Here is a 19,670-nt window from a genome sequence, read left to right on the forward strand (position 1 = left end):
GGTGGGAATATTTACACCATAGAACTCAGCAAACACTACAAATTGGGGCTTTCTTTTTTGGAGAACTATTTACCAGCATATTGCTGGCCTGAACAAAGGCAACAGCAATGGGACTGGAAAGGAGGAAATACATACTAGAAGGATGAATGAGGTAGAATCAGCGGTTCTCATCATCAGTTGGTTAATGGGGTGTGGTATGTCAATGGAGAGATTCTAAAATGATTTATCAAGTTGTTGGATTGGATGATTAAAATGGAAAACTTGTGCCTCTTACCAAGAGAAGGACTTCAAGATGGGGGAAAGATAGTGAATTTTGTTCAGGGAACGTTGAAATTGAAGTACTTGTGGGACATGATGGTGAAGATGTCCAGAAGACAGTGGTTATATGGATATGGAACTCAAAGGAGAGGTCTGGATTCAATATGGCAGTCATGAGGCTGTAACTAACAGGAGTCATGGGAATGGATGAACTTCACAACAAATGGGCCCTGGGAAAGGCTGCAATTAAGTCTTCATGTTTTATAAAGTAATTATAAACCATGTCTTTTTGTTCAAAGACAGTTTGAATACGTGGGTAATGTTTCATTGTAAATTCTGCTTTTAGCAGTAAAATTATCACTCCAATGTAAATGAGTTTTAAGGAAGACTGGTATCTGATGAAAAATGTTATGGATTTGATTTGTAAGGTCTTTATAGCAACAGTTATAAAAATGAAATTTGAAAACAACAACAAAAAGTTTCTTTAATATCCAAAAGAAGTTTATGTCAAACAGTTGAAATAACAAAAATATTCTAGAACAAAGAGGGAAACAAATTATTTTAGAAATCAACTTAAATATAACTTCTATCTTAGCCCCATGTTGTAATTACTTACTACTTTGCCTTACCTTTGGGGCTGGTGGGGACTGGGGCACAACACTGTGTCTTTTATTTATGTTTAGGGAATTGTACATAGTATATAGTAAGGAAAAAATACTTGTTTATTCCATGCCAGAATGGGAGGTTTGAACAGATAACCTGGAAAGTCCCTTTCAACCTTTAGAGTATATGAAAAGGGAAGTGGTCCGCTTAAAAGAAGTAGGCTTAGTCCTACTTCCAGAGAGCCAATATTTTCATAGTTACAGAAAGGTAATAGACCGTCAGCTCAATATTACACTGGTAAGAATTTTCTAACAATTACGGCTAACAGAAGAAAGACTGTCTCAGGAGGTGGTTAGCTTGGAAACAACTGGTATTTAAGGGCTGGAAGGGCCCTTAGAAATCGTTAGGTCTTTAATCTTTTTCATGCCATTGCCTATATAGAAAAAGGCATTTCTATAACACAAATAAAAATCGTACAGCAATACTTGTCACATGTTCTCAGAGCTTTGGAGGGGAAACTGATTTAGGCTAATATCTTCGTTTGCAGAAGGGGAAACTGAATTTTTGAATCTTAAAGAGGGAATGAAATATTTTCAAGTCAAGACGTTAATGGAACTAGAACTGAGTCTAGAGACTGTGGACAACTAGCCAATTCCCACTGCTCAAATTAAGCAGGTTGGAGGTCAGACTGAAAGACTGCAGTAGGTGGTAGAATAAACAGTCTAAAGCCATGCTACTTTAAATTTGGTCCCAAGACCACGGACATTATAACTTAAACTCTGGGGAACTCGCTAAAATGCAGATTCATAGGCCCCACACGGAATTAAGCTCTGCGGTAAGGCCTTGGAATCTGCATTTTAAGTTTGTGAATACCCTGCTCTCCCGGTACTATTTCTGAACTCCGAGCTGCAGCCCTGGGTTGAACTGAGAGGCTCGGCTGGGCGCGCAGCACCCGCCGACCGGACCTTGGGGTCCTGGATGCAGGACTGTCTGTTACATACAGCCCTTGTGGCCGTCACGGGCGGACAACGGTCAACGCCAGGCCGAGGTGAGGCCGCCGCGGTCCCTCCATCACCTTTCTGGCCCGGGAGGGAACCCACTGCTGCGGGCGGCTGGGGCCAGAGGCGGCTCAGCAGCGCCGCCTCGAGGTCTGAGCGCTCCCCAGGCTAGCTGCTTGCGGTTTCCCTTCATCTCCGCGGATCCTTTTCTGCCACCCACCGGCGACGTTCTCGGACGCCTGCGCCGCTCTCCGACGCCTGCGCCAATTCTGCCCTGCCCCGCCCCCGGTCTGTCGACCGGATGTTAACAACTTTCCCATAGTTCCTCGCGAATGGCGGGCCTGATAGCAAACTCTGGAGGGTCGCACGCGGGTTCGGGTTGTCATTGCTGGGGTTGTTCTGTCGTGTCAGGAGGCTCTCCGAAATTGGGGCTCGGTGTCTGCCTAGTCCGCTAGTGCGATGGCGTTTCTCCGAAGCATGTGGGGCGTGCTCAGTGCCCTGGGAAGGTCCGGAGCAGAGCTGTGTACCGGCTGTGGAAGTCGACTGCGCTCCCCCTTCAGGTAGGCCAGCTCACCTGGGCCCTAAGGGGCGGCAGGGCCCAGGACGTCCAGGGGCTGGAATATAGACCCTGTCCTCCACTTTCTGCTCCTCCTAGGAGTTCAGAGCCAGCTTGGTTCTTTGATTCAAACCTCGACCTTGCTAAGGGTACGGTGGCTTTGAGACCAGGCCTTACTCCGTTAGTACCCTGTATCTTGTTTCCTGCTACCCATCACTCCCTCTTCCCACCCCTCCCCACTGTCCAGCTTTGGACCCGTTCCGTCTCCTCTGCGAATTCCCGCCGAGTCTCCAGCGATCATCTAGGCATTGAGGAGGCGGGGCCCAGGAGCTGGAGTGTAGACGCTTTCCTCCGGTCCCTGCCCTTCCTAGGAGATAAGAGCTTTGAGACTTAAGTCCCGCAGACGCTCTCCTCCGGTTAGGACAGGGTTTTAATAAGTCTCTAGCATTCTTGTTGAAGATGTTAGATACATAGTATCTTGATGACATCTCTTATTTGGGATCTATGTTCATATACATGTGAATATTGACGGTTAAACATCTGACATTGGTTATTTTCTTTTTATTTATATGTAGTTTTGTTTATTCACCGAAATGCTTTTCATCTGTCGTGGCACGTTATCCAAAGAAACCTGTAAGTTCTTACATTCGATTTTCTCAAGAACAACTACCCATATTTAGAGCTCAGAACCCAGGTAAGGAGTTTTGGGGCGTGTACCCTTTTCTCATGTAATAAAAAATGCCACTACGCAGTTTTAATAGCAATGTTGAATTGCGGTACTAAAGCATTCAATGACTGCAGGAACTATCATTTGATGTCTGTAAAATAGGAAGTTCTGTTTTACACCAAATAGAAATGCTTTAAACATAAATGAGAACTAATAAAAGGTATTTTTAAAATAACATATAGTGTAGAAAGCACCCTAGGAAGAGGATAAAACTGAATTTGGTGCCTAGTTGCCTTTGGTCTAGAGGACCACTGATGAATTATTTTGTCTTGCTTAGCTCCTCCTTTTTCTGCCTCAGGGAATTGTTAATAAAGTTGAAGCTTCTGTGGAAGCATCCATAAAGTATAAAGCTCTATGCAAATTACTGTTAATTTCAAGAGCTTTCAAGATAAGAAAGGATAAACCTTTCCATCCTAGGAGTTCAGAGCCACCCTGGTTCTTTGATTCACACCTGACCTTGCCAAGGGGTTGGTGGGTTGTAAAGGATAAATCCTTTATTGTCTTGGGTTCCAGGAAAACATTTCCAGGTAGGATGTTTATTGACTCCCTAGAAAGCCTGTAAGGCTCTTATTTTAAGTTATAGTATAAAGATAATAGCTAATTTTTTATTTTGATTTCTGATATCACAGGGCACTTGTGAAAATCTAACAAACTGTAATAAAACTGCTCACATTAGGCTGGGTGAGGTGGTTCACACCTGTAATCCCAGCACTTTGGGAGGTTGTCATGGTAGGATCACTGGATCCCGGGAAGTTCAGGCTACAGTGAGCCATGATTGCTCCACTGCACTCCAGTCTGGGTGACAGCGAGATCCTGTCTCAAAATAATAATAATAATAATTAATTTTCTTAAAACTCACATTATAGCGAAGGAGCTAGTTTCAGAGACATGCTTAAGTACCCACATCTTTTAAATGTAAGAGTTGGTACTAACAGGTATTTTTAAACATCAATTGCTATAAAATTAGCTGGGCATGGTGGGGCATGCCTGTAATCCCAGCTACTCAGGAGGCTGAGGCAGGAGAATCGTTTGAACCTGGGAGGCAGAGGTTGTGGTGAGCCAGATCGCGTCATTGCACTCCAGCTTGGGCAACAAGAGTGAAACTCTGTCTCAAAAACAAACAAACAACAACAGAAATCAATTGCACGCCATCATTCCGGTTAAGATGAAGAAGGAAGTGGAGAATAACAGGTTGAATTTCAAATAGCTTGTTTCCAAATGGTATTTCTGTTATTGAAATATGAGGCTGTGTTATATGAATCAAGACTGTATTTTGTTGTTAGCTTTTATAAATTTAATAAGTCCTCAAAGACCTGAAAAAGTGTTTTTGATTGAAATATGGAAGTAAAAAACTTAAAGCAATTGATCATCCATCTTCTTTAACTAGTAATCAGCCTTGTGCAGTGGCTCACGCCTGTAATCCCAGCACTTTGGGAAGCTGAGGCAGGCAGATCGCTTGAGCTCAGGAGTTTGAGACCAGGCTGGGCAACATAGTGAAACAGCATCTGTATAAAAAATACAAAAATTAGCTGGACATGTTGGCATCTACCTGTAGTCCCACATACTTGGGAAGCTGAGGCAGGAGAATCAATTGAGCACAGTAGGAGGAGGTTGCATTGAGACGAGATTGTGCTACTGCACTCCAGCCTGGGTGACAGAGCCAGACCCTGTTTCCAAAAAAAAAAACAAAACAAAACCTAGTAATCAAACTGTAGACTGTTTCTCGTGATATATGATATACTCCTTAGCAGTTAGAGAACAGACTTTTAATAATGTTGGATAAATTACTTACCATATTTAAATTAAATAAGGGAAAGTTAAATCATTGTATGATGTGTGGTATGGATTGTGCTTTCTTGGAAATCTTTAGAAATTAATCTTGAGATTGTGCTTTCCTGGAAATCTTTAGAAATTAATCCTGAGATGTAAAATTGTGGCATCTTTTTTCATTTAATTTCATTCCATAGATGTAAAAACTACAGAACTAATTAGAAGAATCGCTGAGCGTTGGAGGGAACTTCCTGAGTCAGAAAAAAAAGTAAGCACATAAATTTTCAACATTGCTGACCCAGTTATTCAGCAGTTAGGAGCAATTGTCATGTCCGTTAAAGGACCAGATGAATCAGACCTTTAAAAAATAATCTGTTCTCCTTTGTTTTTAGTTGAAGGCAAAAATTAAACCTATTGTGTTCCAGTTGTCCTCACAAATAAATGCTAAATGCCTCATTAAAAAAAAATAATAATAATCTGTTATCTGGACTAGTGTGATATCTTCCAGGAAGAAAAAATTAAAAAAATAATAATTTGTTATCTACAAAGAAACTTTATATCTTCTGATCTACATAAATAATGAGAATATAGATGTATGGGGTGGAGGTGAAGAAGTGGCAGCAGTTTGAAAATGGAGGCTGATTACTAAACTCTCGCCTTGATTAGTATGTATAAGGAGAATGCATATTTTAATCCAGATACATCTCATCCCAGAGCACATTTTCCACCTGGTGATAAAATCTGTCCATTTGAAGTCATGCAGTTGCCTTTCCCTATCACGTGCTATGTTGAATTTGCCAGCAATGGTTTGTTGACTTAATTTGGGTTTTTTATTTATAGATATATGAAGATGCTTATAGGGCAGACTGGGTGGTATACAAAGAAGAGGTGAACAGAATTGAAGAACAGCTAACTCCATGTCAGATTATGTCTTTGAAAAAAGAAATGATACACAAAAATTTAAGAAGGAAACTTGTGTTAAAAAAGAGAGTAAGTGTCATTGAAATACTTTTTTTGTTACAGTAAAGATTTGAGATTTATATAACTATGACTATAGATAGTTTTCTCTTAATAATAATAGGCAAATACAATATGGTAGAATGTTATTAGGTATTCTCCAGTTAGGCAAAAGTGGGATAGTTCTCTTCTGAAAAGTGAGATAGCCACTAGGACCACTTGTCATTGAGTCTGTTTGGAAATCCTTTTTGCTACTTTCAGACGTATCCACTTTTAAGGTGTACAGTTAGTAGAACAGTAATGAAAACTACAGGAACTGAGAATAAAAGTTGGAATTGTTATTGATTATAACCAAATCTTTGCTTCTGAGTCTTCTCTAGAATAACCTGTTAATTTGAATTGTTCTATAGATTATGGTGAGTTTGATATGGAATATTGCCAAGTATTCATTAATTCATTAACACACCAGACTGCATTAATTCATTAACACATCAGAAAAGTGCCAGTTTATCTAATCAAGTAAGTGCCTTTAGGATGGAATTCTTTTTTTTTCTTCAAGGGAGTAACTATTAAAAACCTCACATGCTTCAAAATTTGTAGTTCCTAGCTTAGTGTATTAATTCACATAAATGTCATCATTTGAAAGTTATACATTTATTTCATAGAGCCAGTATTGTGAAGTGGTCAGTTTGCTAGTCATGTACCTACACTATTACAAAATGATCATCAGAGTTAAAACTATTTCTTTGAAAGACTGGATTACAGCTTTGAATGTGAGATGCTAATACATCTTTCCCTTACCCTAATGTTTTAAGCTATCCTAGCACTAGGGTTAAGGATCTGCCCAGTTTCAAGTCCATGAAGCTGCTGCTTTAGGGTGGCTGATCTAATTAGTAAAAGGGAGCCAGAGAGATACTAAGAGTGAAAAATAAGAGTACACATAAGGATGGTATTTGGAAGAGTGATTACTAAAGTACGTTCTCCCTCTTTCATTCTTCCTTCCTCCTTAATGCACCCAGCCTGTGCTAAGACTAGAGAGGACCAGACATGACAGTTGGGCATTTATAAAGTTTCCTTTTCCATTCTCTCTTTTGTAATTGTTCTTCCTGTTAAAGACTCCCAATACTAACTAGTTCAGAGATCAGGTGAGAAGTGTGGGGACTAGGAAGTTACAGCTGAAACCCTTAGGAGAGAAATCCCTAGTGGTAGCTCTAGAAACAAAGAGGGAAATAGTTAAGTTGTAAAGTGCTTAAAGTCTATAGTAGTTTCAATACTTAGTGACTGAGAGATTCAGGAAGAAAAAACTAAATCAGAGGATTCCTGCTTATACTTATGAATAAAAGTTGGAATTGTTATTGATTATAACCAAATTGCTATTAAGAGCCACAGAATTTTATAAATTATAGGTACTGCTTACTATCCAAATTCAGAAACTAAGTATGATAATGCAATATCACTCCCTGAACTCAGGAACTAAACCGATAGTAAGGGATACTTGTATTCTTTTCCATAGTTTCTTCCCTTTTGGTAACTAGTAAAATTGAATTTAACACAACTGTGAAGCTTTAAAGGTAGAGACATTCAGGGAATGGAATGAGATGAAAGATTATTAAACAATAGTCCAGTGTTCGTGGGTTGTGGTGGAAGCATGCAGTGATTTGGTCCAGGGGATGTAGTGTCTTGCAAGGATGAACCTGAGATTGTTTTATCTTTTAAAAAGGTTTTGTACGTATATATTCAGTTATTTAGTTCGTGGAGATCATGAGAATAATAGGTAAAGGAAATGGTTTTGTATGGAAAATAACTCATAAAATCTAATATAATTTTTAAAACATTGCTGTCAAAAAATTCTGACCCCAAGATGTAATAATCACCCTATATGAGAATCATAACATTCACTTTAAGGGACATTCTATAATGTTGTAGTAGTGAGTAAAGTTTCTTTAGGTAAAATTAAGTTTCATGGAGGTTAACACTATTTCTGACCCTCCACTTTTTTTTATTCAGGAGTTATCACTGCTTGGAAAACCAAAAAAACCTCGTACAGCTTATAACATTTATGTAGCTGAAAGCTTCCAAGAAGCTAAGGATGGTACACCGCAGGTAAAGCTGAAATACATTTTTATTTAATTTAAAAAATATTTAGACAGGAAAAATACAGGGTGCTATGTGTCAGGTGGTGAAGAAAAGTAGTGAATTACAGACATTAAACTCTTTTGATAAGGCCCTCTTTTTCTTACCACATACAATCAGTTTGGGTATGTAGTTGCCAATACATACATACATACATAGCCAACTTTTTAAATTTAAATACATTTTTAAAATATTTAGGGATGTTAAAGTTCTTCTGGAGGTTTTTCTGGTCCAGCAGTTCTTAACTGTTTTACAGTCACTACAAAGAATGAGAGTAGAGCTGCAATGTTTTCTATGGGGAATTGATTGTAACCTATTGCTTCATGTTATATCTTTTTTTTTTTTTTTTTTTTTTTTTTGAGACGGAGTTTTGCTCTTGTTACCCAGGCTGGAGTGCAATGGCGCGATCTCGGCTCACTGCAACCTCCGCCTCCTGGGTTCAGGCAATTCTCCTGCCTCAGCCTCCTGAGTAGCTGGGATTACAGGCACGCGCCACCATGCCCAACTAATTTTTTGTATTAGTAGAGACGGGGTTTCACCATGTTGACCAGGATGGTCTGGATCTCTTGACCTCGTGATCCACCCACCTCGGCCTCCCAAAGTGCTGGGATTACAGGCGTGAGCCACCGCACCCGGCCATGTTATATCTTTTAATAAAATTTTGGTTATGTCCATGGGGATATGTTATACATGTGAATGTCATCATATCAGTGTGTCAAAGAAAAAAGGAAGCTTGTCAATCCCCGCTGTGGCTTAGTCTTACCTAATTTTTGGTTCTTAGAAGCTCCAAATGGGCAATTGCTTTTTTTCTTGCATCATATGACCTGGTAAAAGAAGTAGATGTTCAGATCCTTAACCCATGTTAATATAAAATGAAGTTTTTGGCACTCTGCCTTCAGGATTATTAGATCTGTTGTTCATTTTAGAAATTCTGTTTCCATATCCCTAAGTAACATTCTTATATTATTGATTCTTGATTTTTTTCAACTTTAATCATCGTTTATCTTATGTTTTAAGCATTACCTCTACTGTTTAAGATAGACATTTAACTGTCATCCCACTGTTCTCATGTTTGCCTTCTCCTACCTCCCAATATAGTTATCTTGTATGTTTATATTAGGTTGGTGCAGAAGTAGTTGTGATCTTTGTCATTAAAAGTAATGGCAAACACAGCAGTTACTTTTGCACCATCCTAATATTATGATTATGATTATGTAAGCCCTGTTCACAGCTGAACTATGTCATATGCTATGATTATTTTTTCTTTCTTACAAAACTTATTTTCCCTGAAGTTGATTATGTCTCTATGTTTGTTCACTTAGGGTTTTTTTGTTGTTGTTGTTGTTCTTACCAGTAATTCACCCTCAAACTCCTCAGTATTCACCAGCTTTTAGTAAATTTAGGAACTATTTTTCCTTCAGTTTTACTCTGAAAACTGGGGTTTGTTCCAGTTTGACTGTTGCTTTCTAATCCTAGTATACAGCTAACATCTTGGGATCTCCCTCATTATCCTTGTGGTGCTGCTTTTGCTTCTGTTGTTAACTTTTTTGGTTTACTCTGATTCCTGTATAGCATCTTCCCCAGTAAGGGTGCATGGGAGATTAAGTTTTTGAGTTTTGCATGTTTGAAAATGTTCTCACGTTCATTTGTTAGACTGGGCATAGAATTCTAGTTTGGAAAACATGTTCCTTCAAAATGTAAAAATTCCTTTTCTACTACCTTATTGTACTGCTTTTGATAAATTTAAAACTGTTTTGATTATTGGTTCTTTGAATGTGATCTGGCACTTTTTTGTCCTCTCCTTTAGAACTCCTTTTATTTGTATATGCATCTTCTGAGCTGGTCCTCTAATTTTCTTATTTTTTCTGTAATGTTTTCCTTTAGCCTTCTTTGCTTTTTTTTTTTTTCCCCGAGCTACTGTATACATTTTAACTTAATCTCTCTACTTTTAGCAGGATACCATTTCCCTCAACTGTACCTGGTTTTTACAGAGTGACACTATTTTACTCTCTGGAGAGGATAAATGTCCTAAAATTTGCCATGGTAGAAATGTAACCTTTTTTTTTTTTTTTTTTTAAGACAGGCAATCTAGCCTGTTGCCCAGGCTATAGTGCAGTGGCACGATCTTGATCTTGGCTCACTGCAACCTCTGCCTTCCAGGATCAGGCGATTCCTCCACCTCAGCCTCTCGAGTAGCTGGGTCTACAGTCACCAAGCCTAGCTAATTTTTTTGAGTATTTAGCAGAGACGGAGGTCTCACCCTTAATACCCTAGGCTGGTCTCGAACTCCTGAGCTCAGGTGATCCACCCACCTCAGCCTCCCAAAGTGCTGGGATTACAGGTGTGAGCCACTGCACCTGACCTAATCTCTTTTTAAACAGTCTTTCAACGTTTAACCTTAGCTTCACCTGTTTTATACCTATCTCGTGCTGCCAATTCCTGTGATATTTGGGAATTCTGTATTGTAAATCAAGTTGCTTTTAGGTTTTCTCCACTGCCAGTTTTATGGTTAGCTTTCTTTCATCAGTTAAGTCAGTTGCCACTAATGCATCTGCTTTTCAGCTTCTAGAATTTTGTGTTGATAGTGCCCTCTTCTGTTGTCTTTATTCATGTGAATTTATACCTTAAAAGGGTTTCTTTGTTTAATGGGATTTTAGAGGGAGCAAAAGTCAGCATCTTTGGCTGGGCACTATGGCTCAGGCCTGTAATCCCAACAATTTGGGAAGCTAGGGTGGGAGGGTTGCTTGATTTCAGGAGTTCAAGACCAGCCTGGGCAACATGGTGAGACCTCATCTTTACAAAAAAGTTTTTAAAAATATTAACCAGGCATGGTGATGCACACCTGTGGTCCCAGCTACTCCAGAAGTTGAGGCAGGAGAATCACTTGAGCCCAGGAGGTCAAGGCTGCAGTGAGTTGTGATCACACTACTACATTCCAGCCTGGGTGACAGAGTGAAACTTTGTCTCAAAAAAAAATTTTATCTCTCTTTAATTTTATAAATCAAGAGCCAAGCCTAAGGGAGGTAAAATGACCTTTTTCCAGGTCATATAATTAAGTTCAGATAAGTAGATTTGCTGAATTTGTGTTGTGTTATTCCTATTACTGTATCTAAACATTTAAGCACAAATTTTTAAATAAAACATAAAGCTACAGGGAAGGAATAAAAATAGACTTTGAAGTTAGTTTATGACAACATATAGATTATACCTGAATGTTAATATTTCTGAATCAAAAATAAGTACCTTATTCAATTTGTTTTTATAAATTTTAACAATTTGATAGTTTTTGTTTAGAGAGAAAAGATGTTAAGAACTGATGATACTTTGCCTGTAATTCTTGGTATCTGAGTTTTTGTTGTTGGAATGAATAATAAAGGTCCTTAATCACTGGAGTCCCTTAACTGCCTTAACTTAAACATACATTGTTTTACAGAAAAAACTGAAGACTGTAGTTGAAAACTGGAAAAATCTGTCTAGTTCTGAAAAGAAAGTGAGTATTGTGGTTGTTAGTCTCAAGTGTCTAGGTAGGATATCTATGAGAGAATATATTATGGCAAGTCTTGATTAATGTGAAGACTATGTTATTAGTAATACAGGTATTCTAAAATTTTTTTCATATTCTCAGAACCAATTTGGCATTTATCTCTTGATAATTTTTATCTGCAAATAAAATTGGTATTTGAAACCATAGCACTCATAAGCCCGAGTGTCCACTGTATTGAGTGGCAGTCCTACCCTGCTGCTGCATACCCTACTATCCCTTCCTACACCTCAAAATCTGAACTTGTAACAATTTCAAAGAGATAACAGTCTATCTCTTTACATTTTCCTCATCTAACTTTTATCTCATGAAAATATTTCTTCTCCAGTCTCCCTTTATACATGCAGAATGGTAATGTAATTTCTAAAGTATATACAGAAGCATTTCAGAAATTAATTGCTATTTTAAATAATAATTTTATTTTAGTAAATAAGTAAATCATTTTAACAGTTATGCTTTTTTCTCAGATATATGTTCAGCTTGCTGAAGATGATAAAATTCGTTATGATAATGAAATTAAGTCTTGGGAAGAACAGATGATTGAAGTTGGGAGAAAGGATCTTTTACGAAAAGTGAAGCAACCACCAAAAGATGACACAGACGAATTAGAAGATTGAGACATGTTCACAATGGATAGGCACAAGAAACCAGTTAGGTCTCAATACCTGAAGCTGTTATAAAATTAGAAATTTTTCTTCAGCTCATGGACCTCTGCCAGTGTAGCACTTGCTTTGGAAAACCCAGATAAAGGTTTATGCAAAATTTATTTTGTATTTAGGAACTACTGAGGATCAAAGTAATCCATGCAAATGTGAACTATTTTACCTTTGATAAAGGTAAATCAGACTATGAAGTTTTTTTATACAGGATGATGGCTATGTAAAGAGTATTCTTGTTTCCTTATATTATGGAGGCAGGAGTTTCCTTTTCATAATTGTTACAAACTGTAGAAGCCACAGTGTTCTGTGATATAATTGTGCATTTTTCAAAAAGCAGCCTGAACTCATCTAGGTAAATTCCAGTTCCTAGGTATAATTCATATTATATTCAGAGTTGATGGTTGTACATGTAAGTGATTGCTAGTTTCAGTTGCAACTTTTTATAAAAGGGGCTGAGAAATTTATAAACCTTTTTCTCACTGTCTTTTTTCTAAAGTGAAAACTAAGAAATTATGTACCAGATCTATGCATATTATTTTATGTTGCATAGAATCAAAATTTTCATCTTTAATTTTACATTTTCTAATTATATATTTTAAGATGAAACATTTGTTTTACAGCTTTTCTCTTTTTTTTAAGGAATTATATTTTTTTCTGAATTATTTTCTCTCATGTGAGTATATCAATCAGAAAGAAAACTTGTATATATTTTAAAATGAGAAATCTAAAAAATGAAAAGTCTCCAAAGTCTCTGGAATTTGAAACACTTTGCATAACGTATAAAAACCTGTGTAAGAGACAGCCAACTATGGCCTGTGGGCCAAATCCAGCCTGCTGCCTGCTTTTTATGGCCGGTGAGCTAGGAATTATGTTTATAATTTTAAATTTTTTTAAAGACTTTTATGATACATGAAAATTATTAACATGAATATTCATAAAGTTTATTGGAACAAAACCAACATCATTTTTTTACTTGTCTATGGCTGCTTTTCTGTTATAGTGACAGAGTAGCTGCCAAAGAAACTACAGTCCACAAAGCCTGATATTTACTGTGTCTATTTACAGAAAAAATTTGCCAACTCATGGTCTATAATATAGTGTGATATGACGACTGTTCCAATGTATTGAGGTGTTGGGATAGTTTTTTCAACTGTTTTCAGATATTATGGTTTTAGAATCATTGTCACCTTTAAGAGAAAATAGGTTATCACTATGTAAGCCCAACAAATTGTTTCTCAGTGTTAGCAAGGAAAATAATCTAGTTTCAAATTACATTGCAGTATAATGAAAAAGATCCATATAGTGTGAAATGAGAGTCTTTTAAAATTACTTGCTATGGCTTAGTAAAATGTACCTTTTCCAATTAGCACATATCACGAAAACCTCACTATTGTTGAAAGCCATCTTTAGCATTTATTTGTCCTTTCAGGAGAGTCAAGCAAAGGTTTTCAAAATCCACACCACCTGTTTGAGCAGAATAATTCATCTTTTTTTTTTTTTTTTTGAGATGGAGTCTCGCTGTTGCCCAGACTGGAGTGCAGTGGCGCGATGATCTCGGCTCCCTGCAACCTCTGCTTCCCTGGTTCAAGTGATTCTCCTGCCTCATCCTCCCAAGTAGCTGCAATTAGGCGCGTGCCCACTATGCCCAGCTAATTTTTTGTATTTTTAGTAGAGACGGGGTTTCATCGTGTTAGCCAGGATGGTCTCGATCTCCTGACCTTGTGATCTGCCCGCCTCAGCCTCCCGAAGTGCTGGGATTCCAGGCATGAGTCACTGCGCCTGACCTCATCTTTCATCATCAGTTCACAGGTACAGGATAACTCAATTTATATGCACTTTATACGTTATGCAAAATATTTAGAAATTGTAGACTCTAGATCTCCAGAAAGACTTTGAAGACTTTGATGTCACGAAAGGATGACTTGTTATATACTGAGCTTGACAAAGGTAGAAATGGGAGAGAAAAATAATAGTTTATGACGAAAGATGAGACTTAAATATATAAAGTTGGATGTTTTAGAATAACTTCTCCCTGTGGTTGCTTCTCCCTCTGGGTGTAGACAGGACAGTGTCAGCCATTGGTGAAATAGATATGATGGGTTTGAGGCCAGCAGTTTGGGAGTAGGGGGAAGAGAAAGAGGTGTGCTAGCGTCTGTCACAGGCTTTCTTTATTAGGTTTTCAGGAGAAAATGCAGTCCTAATTTCCTGTATCATCTAGAATGGTACTAATTATGTACAATCCTTAGGAGAATGGAGACAATTGTAACTCAAATCATTGACTCAGTTCTGTTCTGTCCAGATGAGCTCAGAGTGCACATAGGAGTGTTTGTAATGAGTGAATTGGAGGAATGAGTTATGCAAACATCTCAGGACATATGCAGCATAAAAAACATTGCTGTAGTGAACTCTGCAGGGAAATTTCCTCTGAGCTCTTTTAACATTAACTACCTGTACTGTTTTATACTTAACATTCACTTCATACCTTCCCAAATATATTGGGAAGTTCAGCGTTAAGTATGTTTCTCAAATACTTACAACTTAATACAGGGAAGAAAGGTGTAAACAGTGAAGAGTTAGAGCAAAACAATTTTATGGTAATTTTATGGTAATTTCAAATTGGATTTGGTTCTCTGTTCCTAAAATAATGTAATTTTTAATATTTTAAATAACAGGATAATCTGTTTTCCAAGCCTTATTTCCCCCCCTGACATCCAGAATACACACTGGATCCAAGCCTTTCTTAAACTTCAGTACATGTGGAAGACTGACATGCCATATACCAAATGCTATTTAGCTTTAACAATAGACACAGATTTTCTGTTATAAAGAATAAGAGCATCAGTAACCAGTGATCACTCATATAAGGCCTTATTATTTTGTGTGTGTGTGTTTTAGGTCTCACTATGTTGCTCAGGCTGGAGGGCATGCTGTGATCTTGGCTCACTGCAGCCTTGACCTCCTGGGCTCAAGTGATCCTTCTAAATAGTTGGGACTACAATAGGCACACACCACCATGCCTGGCTAATTTTTGTATTTTTTGTAGAGATGGGGTCTTGGTGTGTGGCCCAGGCTGGTATCAAACTCCTGTCGTCCAGCAATTCTCCTTTCTTGGCCTCCCAGAGTGCTAGGATTCTAGGCGTGAGCCACCATGCTTGGCTGTAAATAAAACCTTACGTTTTTTTGGAGACATAGTCTTGCTCTGTCCAAGCTGGAATGCAGTAGCGTGATCATGGCTCACTGCAGCCTTGAACTCCTGGGCTCAAGAGATCCTCCCATCTCAACCTCCTGAGTAGCCAGGATTATAGGTGCAAACCATTAGACCTGGCTATTATTTTTTAGACTTTTCTTAATTTGATTCAACAAAGTAGTTGCTATAGGAGCTGAGTGGTAGAAGAAAAGGTGCTGAAGAAATGAAATAAAGCAAGGTGTATACTGTCATGAATAGTCATACAGTAGTTTTTATACTTTTGTTCTTTGTAGTACCAATACTAGGTTTTATAAAAGTAATTAGATGAGGGGAGAGAGGGTTGTGTGTTTATTTTACTTTCTGATCTTTACTTAATACTTTGTACAAATTCAGCGTACTATAATTCTGTAACTATGCTATTGCTTTTGGCTAACTCCTTTTCTGGAAACATCTTTTTTTGTGCAGGGTGTATGTTATTTTTTTCTAAATGCTCTGAATGTGTATGTTTCGATTTCTGAATTGAAAAAATTATAGTAGCATACTTAAGTAGATTTAAAGTAATTAGAACACTTTATTTTTCTGATGTTTTCTGTACCTAAAATTTATCACCACCAGGTTGTGCTAAAACAGCAGGAAATTTTTATATTGTGAGTGGCAGTACCCATTATTTCTCTTAATTTTACTAACATTTACTATAAGTAAATATTCTCTCCCTCTTTTCTCCATTCACAGCTACTCTCCCTCCTTCTCTTCATAACATCAAGCTATCACAGACAAATCTGAAAATGTTACAAGCACAGACTATGTTGTGTGCTTTGAAATTTTAAAGCAGTAATGTTCCTTTTAAAATTTAACTTCTGGAAAGAATAAGAATATTAATACATTTATTACTTTAAATTTGTAAGGCTTTTCAAACAAAAAGCAAAAGCTAGTGTCAGTCTCTCACATCGTTCACAAATAACTTTTGATAATTAAATCACTGATTTTATTTGATATGAAATACATAAAACATACAACCATTCTCTAATACATTTCAAAATGTTTCACTGGTTAAGAAGCCAGTAAATAAAGTTGACCCTAAACAACAATTTTAAATAGACTAAACATTTTTTAATCACCGAACATCATTTATATATTGGTTTCTGATTTACATATGTGATGTCTAAGAAAATCTCTTATTTTATTCTTTTTTGCCAGTATTAATTTAAAATTTATCCCATTTCATCTTCCCCCTCCCCACAAATCAGGTATACAGTGGGGAGGACGAAAAGAGTACATAGTTTTGACATGGTGACTTTTTATTATATAGGTTACCGACTGCTAGCCTTCATATTTTTAGACAGTGCATATTTGATTAGGCCCATCTATGAGGTTCTTTTTTCTTTTTTTTTACTGGAAATTTCATGCATTAAATGTCGGGTAGGATTAAGTGATGAGACAAGTCTAAATTTATTAATCATTGAAAAGTGTTACCAACCATCTTACTCATTTCTGTATTTTTTTCCCCTAAGTTACCAGTTAGAACAGGTCATCAGTAGTTGTGTAACTAAGATGAAGAGGAATTTTAGTGTCAGTGGATACTTATTGATGCCAGTAGTTTTTCCAAGCTGAAATTTATACTGTGACTATCAGGCAATATTTAGATGGGGGTAATGGAGAATTTTTTAAAGTATAGGAATTTTCTCTTAATGCTGACATAAATAACATCTAATGTTGTAGAAACCTAGTATCAAATATTAATTGGACTGAAATAGTTCAGAATATTTTCCCAAAATGATTTCCTCCCACTCAGTTTTTACTTTTGCAGAGCTTCTACTTACCATTTGTAATAACCTAAATGACAATAAAGTGAAGAAAAAAAGATTTGAAAATGGTGAAACCACCTTCTTCCAAATATCATTCAGGTGACTAAAATGAAAAACCAAGTACTGTAGGCAAATAATAACAACACTAGAAAACAAGAAATAACACCATCAATAGAGCAGAAATTTCTAGGTATTTTTGGAAGATAGGAGGGACATAGGGATTGACAGGTGTTTGTTGGTGTCAGTGTGAGCAAACCACATAGTGTGAGTGAAGCAGAAATGGAAAGGTCTCACCAATTCTCAGTAGTGAGGGCTAGTAACAAAGATTAACCCTAAGATGCATGGAGATGGGTGTGGTGGCTGGTTGCTATAGTCCCAGCTACTCAGGAGTCTGAGATGGGAGGATCACTTGACCCAGGAGTTGGATTCAAGTCTGGGCAACATGTCGGGACTCTATCTTAAAAAAAAAAAGCCCCTTGGTTGGAGAGAAATCATGGGGTGCATGGGGGCAGGAAAGGGGTAGGTGTGAGTAGACATAAGGTTTGCTTTTTTCTCTCCAGTGAATATTTTACTCAAACTGAGGAAAGAAGAATGATATGCTAATGTAGGGTAGGTTTTTTTTTCAAGCTAGGTGCTGTGATTCTCAACAGTGGCTGAGGAGGATCAACTCTTAATGCATGCAGATACCTGGGCCAGAATCTGGAGGGTGGAACTGGCCTTTTACAAAAGTTCTTTAGGTTAAAAAATGTGGATGTAGTGTTTGTGGGAGTAGTGCTATAACTCAGAGCTTCCTAACTTCCTAAGCTGGCAGTAGTGGCTGATAGTGAATGAATCATGTATGTGGCAATCTTGCACTTGTTACTGTATGTTATAGCCATCCCAGTGGGTGTGAAGTATCTCATGATTTTGATGTGTTTACATTCGGACTAATGATGTTGACCATTTATGTGCTTATTGGCTACTTGTATGTCTTTGGCAAAATATCTATTCCAGTTCTTTGCCCGTTTTGAAATGGGTTATCTCACTTATTACAGAGTTTCAGGAGTTCCTTATATATACTAGATCTAAGGCCATTATAAAATAAATCAATTGCAAATATTTTCTCCCATTCCAGGAGTTGTTTTTTCACTTTATTGATGGTATCATTTGCAGCATAAAAGTTTTAACTTTGATGAGGTCCGGTTTGTTTCATTTTGTTTGTGCTTTTGGTGTCATATATAAGAGACCATTGCAAAATTGAAGATTGTGAAGATTTACCCTCTGTATATTCTTCTGTTTTATAGTTTTAGCTCTTACATGTAGGTCTATCCATCTTGAGTTACTTTTTGTATATGATGTGAGATAGGTGTCTAGCTTCATTCTTTCACCTGTGGATATCTGTTTTCCTAGCACCATTTGTTGAAAAGATTATTCTTTCTCTGTTGTATTGTCTTTACACCCTTGTGAAAAATCAATTGACCACAGATCTTTGAGTTTATATATGAAGTCTCAGTTCTATTATATTGATTTATATGTTACCTTTATGCCAGTACCACACTGTCTTGACTACTGTAATTTGTTACAAGTTTTATAATAGGAAGTATGAGATCTCCAACTTTGCTTTTTTTTTTTGAAGATTGTTTTAACTGTTCTGGATCTCTTTCATATTCATAAGAATTTTAGGATCAGGTTGTCAATTTCTGTAAAGAAACCAGCTGAGTTTTGATAGGGATATGTTGGGTCTGTAGTTAAACTTGGTGCTTTTGTATATTAGCTTCTAGTATTCTGTGTCATCAATGGCATCTTCATATTAACTTGCATATGGCAGATTATAAATTTGTTCTCTACATAATTTTGGAGCATGATTGTGGGCTAACCTACCAGTGAGAGTGGCTACCATGCAGCTAATAGTCTTCTGTATTTGTGGAAAGGCAGGAGAAACAGGGCATTCATTGTCTCATGTCAGGATGGAGAGAATTTGGTTGATTCAAGAGGTATTTAAGAGGTTGAATCCATAAGAGGATGATAATTGGTGGAGTGTGAGAGATAAGATAGAGAAATATAGAAAAGATTATGCTTAAGTTTCTTTAGGCAGCCAAGATGGGGAATGTTGAAAAAGGAACTGAATTCCTTCAACTTGATTATTTCTCTACCTAGACCTATAGATTTCTGGTCCCTCTAGGCTATTGTATCCACAGGGCTCAATAGGTAGGACAAGGCCAGGATTTAGGATGCAGGAAGGAATACAAAAATATGTTAAGGCTGAAAGTGTTGATAGAGTTACTACATTAGGCATAGGCAAGCTTTTATATGTATAGAGACAAACAAAGGAGCTCTGAATGCATCCAAAGAAATCAGAGCTTGCATTCAAGGACATCAATACTACTGAGGACAGAAAGGTGAGGCATCAGTACTGTAAGTGAAGATAGACAACCTGAGACGTCAGTGTAGGCAGAAGTTAGGCCGGGGTCTCCAGAATCAGATGTTCAACTGACAG

General features: G+C 37.4%; 1 protein-coding gene across 1 annotated transcript; it reads left to right on the forward strand.

Moving 5' to 3' along the window:
- Nucleotides 1-2,184: 2,184 nt before the first annotated feature.
- On the forward strand, nucleotides 2,185-17,310 carry TFAM (transcription factor A, mitochondrial). Its single transcript, XM_064374145.1, has 7 exons — nucleotides 2,185-2,419; nucleotides 2,991-3,109; nucleotides 5,110-5,180; nucleotides 5,753-5,902; nucleotides 7,877-7,972; nucleotides 11,436-11,492; nucleotides 12,011-17,310. Exons 1-7 carry the CDS (start codon nucleotides 2,319-2,321, stop codon nucleotides 12,158-12,160), a joined length of 744 nt encoding a protein of 247 aa, XP_064230215.1. The 5' UTR covers nucleotides 2,185-2,318; the 3' UTR covers nucleotides 12,161-17,310.
- Nucleotides 17,311-19,670: the final 2,360 nt, after the last annotated feature.

Source organism: Aotus nancymaae, unplaced genomic scaffold (genome assembly GCF_030222135.1).
Source record: "Aotus nancymaae isolate 86718 unplaced genomic scaffold, 86718_ANA_hifiasm-v0.15.2.pri h1tg000010l, whole genome shotgun sequence".
NCBI lineage: Eukaryota > Metazoa > Chordata > Mammalia > Primates > Aotidae > Aotus > Aotus nancymaae.

Bases quoted from the DNA above. Each gene is read 5' to 3' on its own strand.
- TFAM (XM_064374145.1), top strand. From the start codon at position 2,319: ATGGCGTTTCTCCGAAGCATGTGGGGCGTGCTCAGTGCCCTGGGAAGG. The intron at 5,181-5,752 runs GTAAGCACATAA...TTTTATTTATAG, and splicing joins TTCCTGAGTCAGAAAAAAAA to ATATATGAAGATGCTTATAG. The intron at 7,973-11,435 runs GTAAAGCTGAAA...ATTGTTTTACAG, and splicing joins CTAAGGATGGTACACCGCAG to AAAAAACTGAAGACTGTAGT.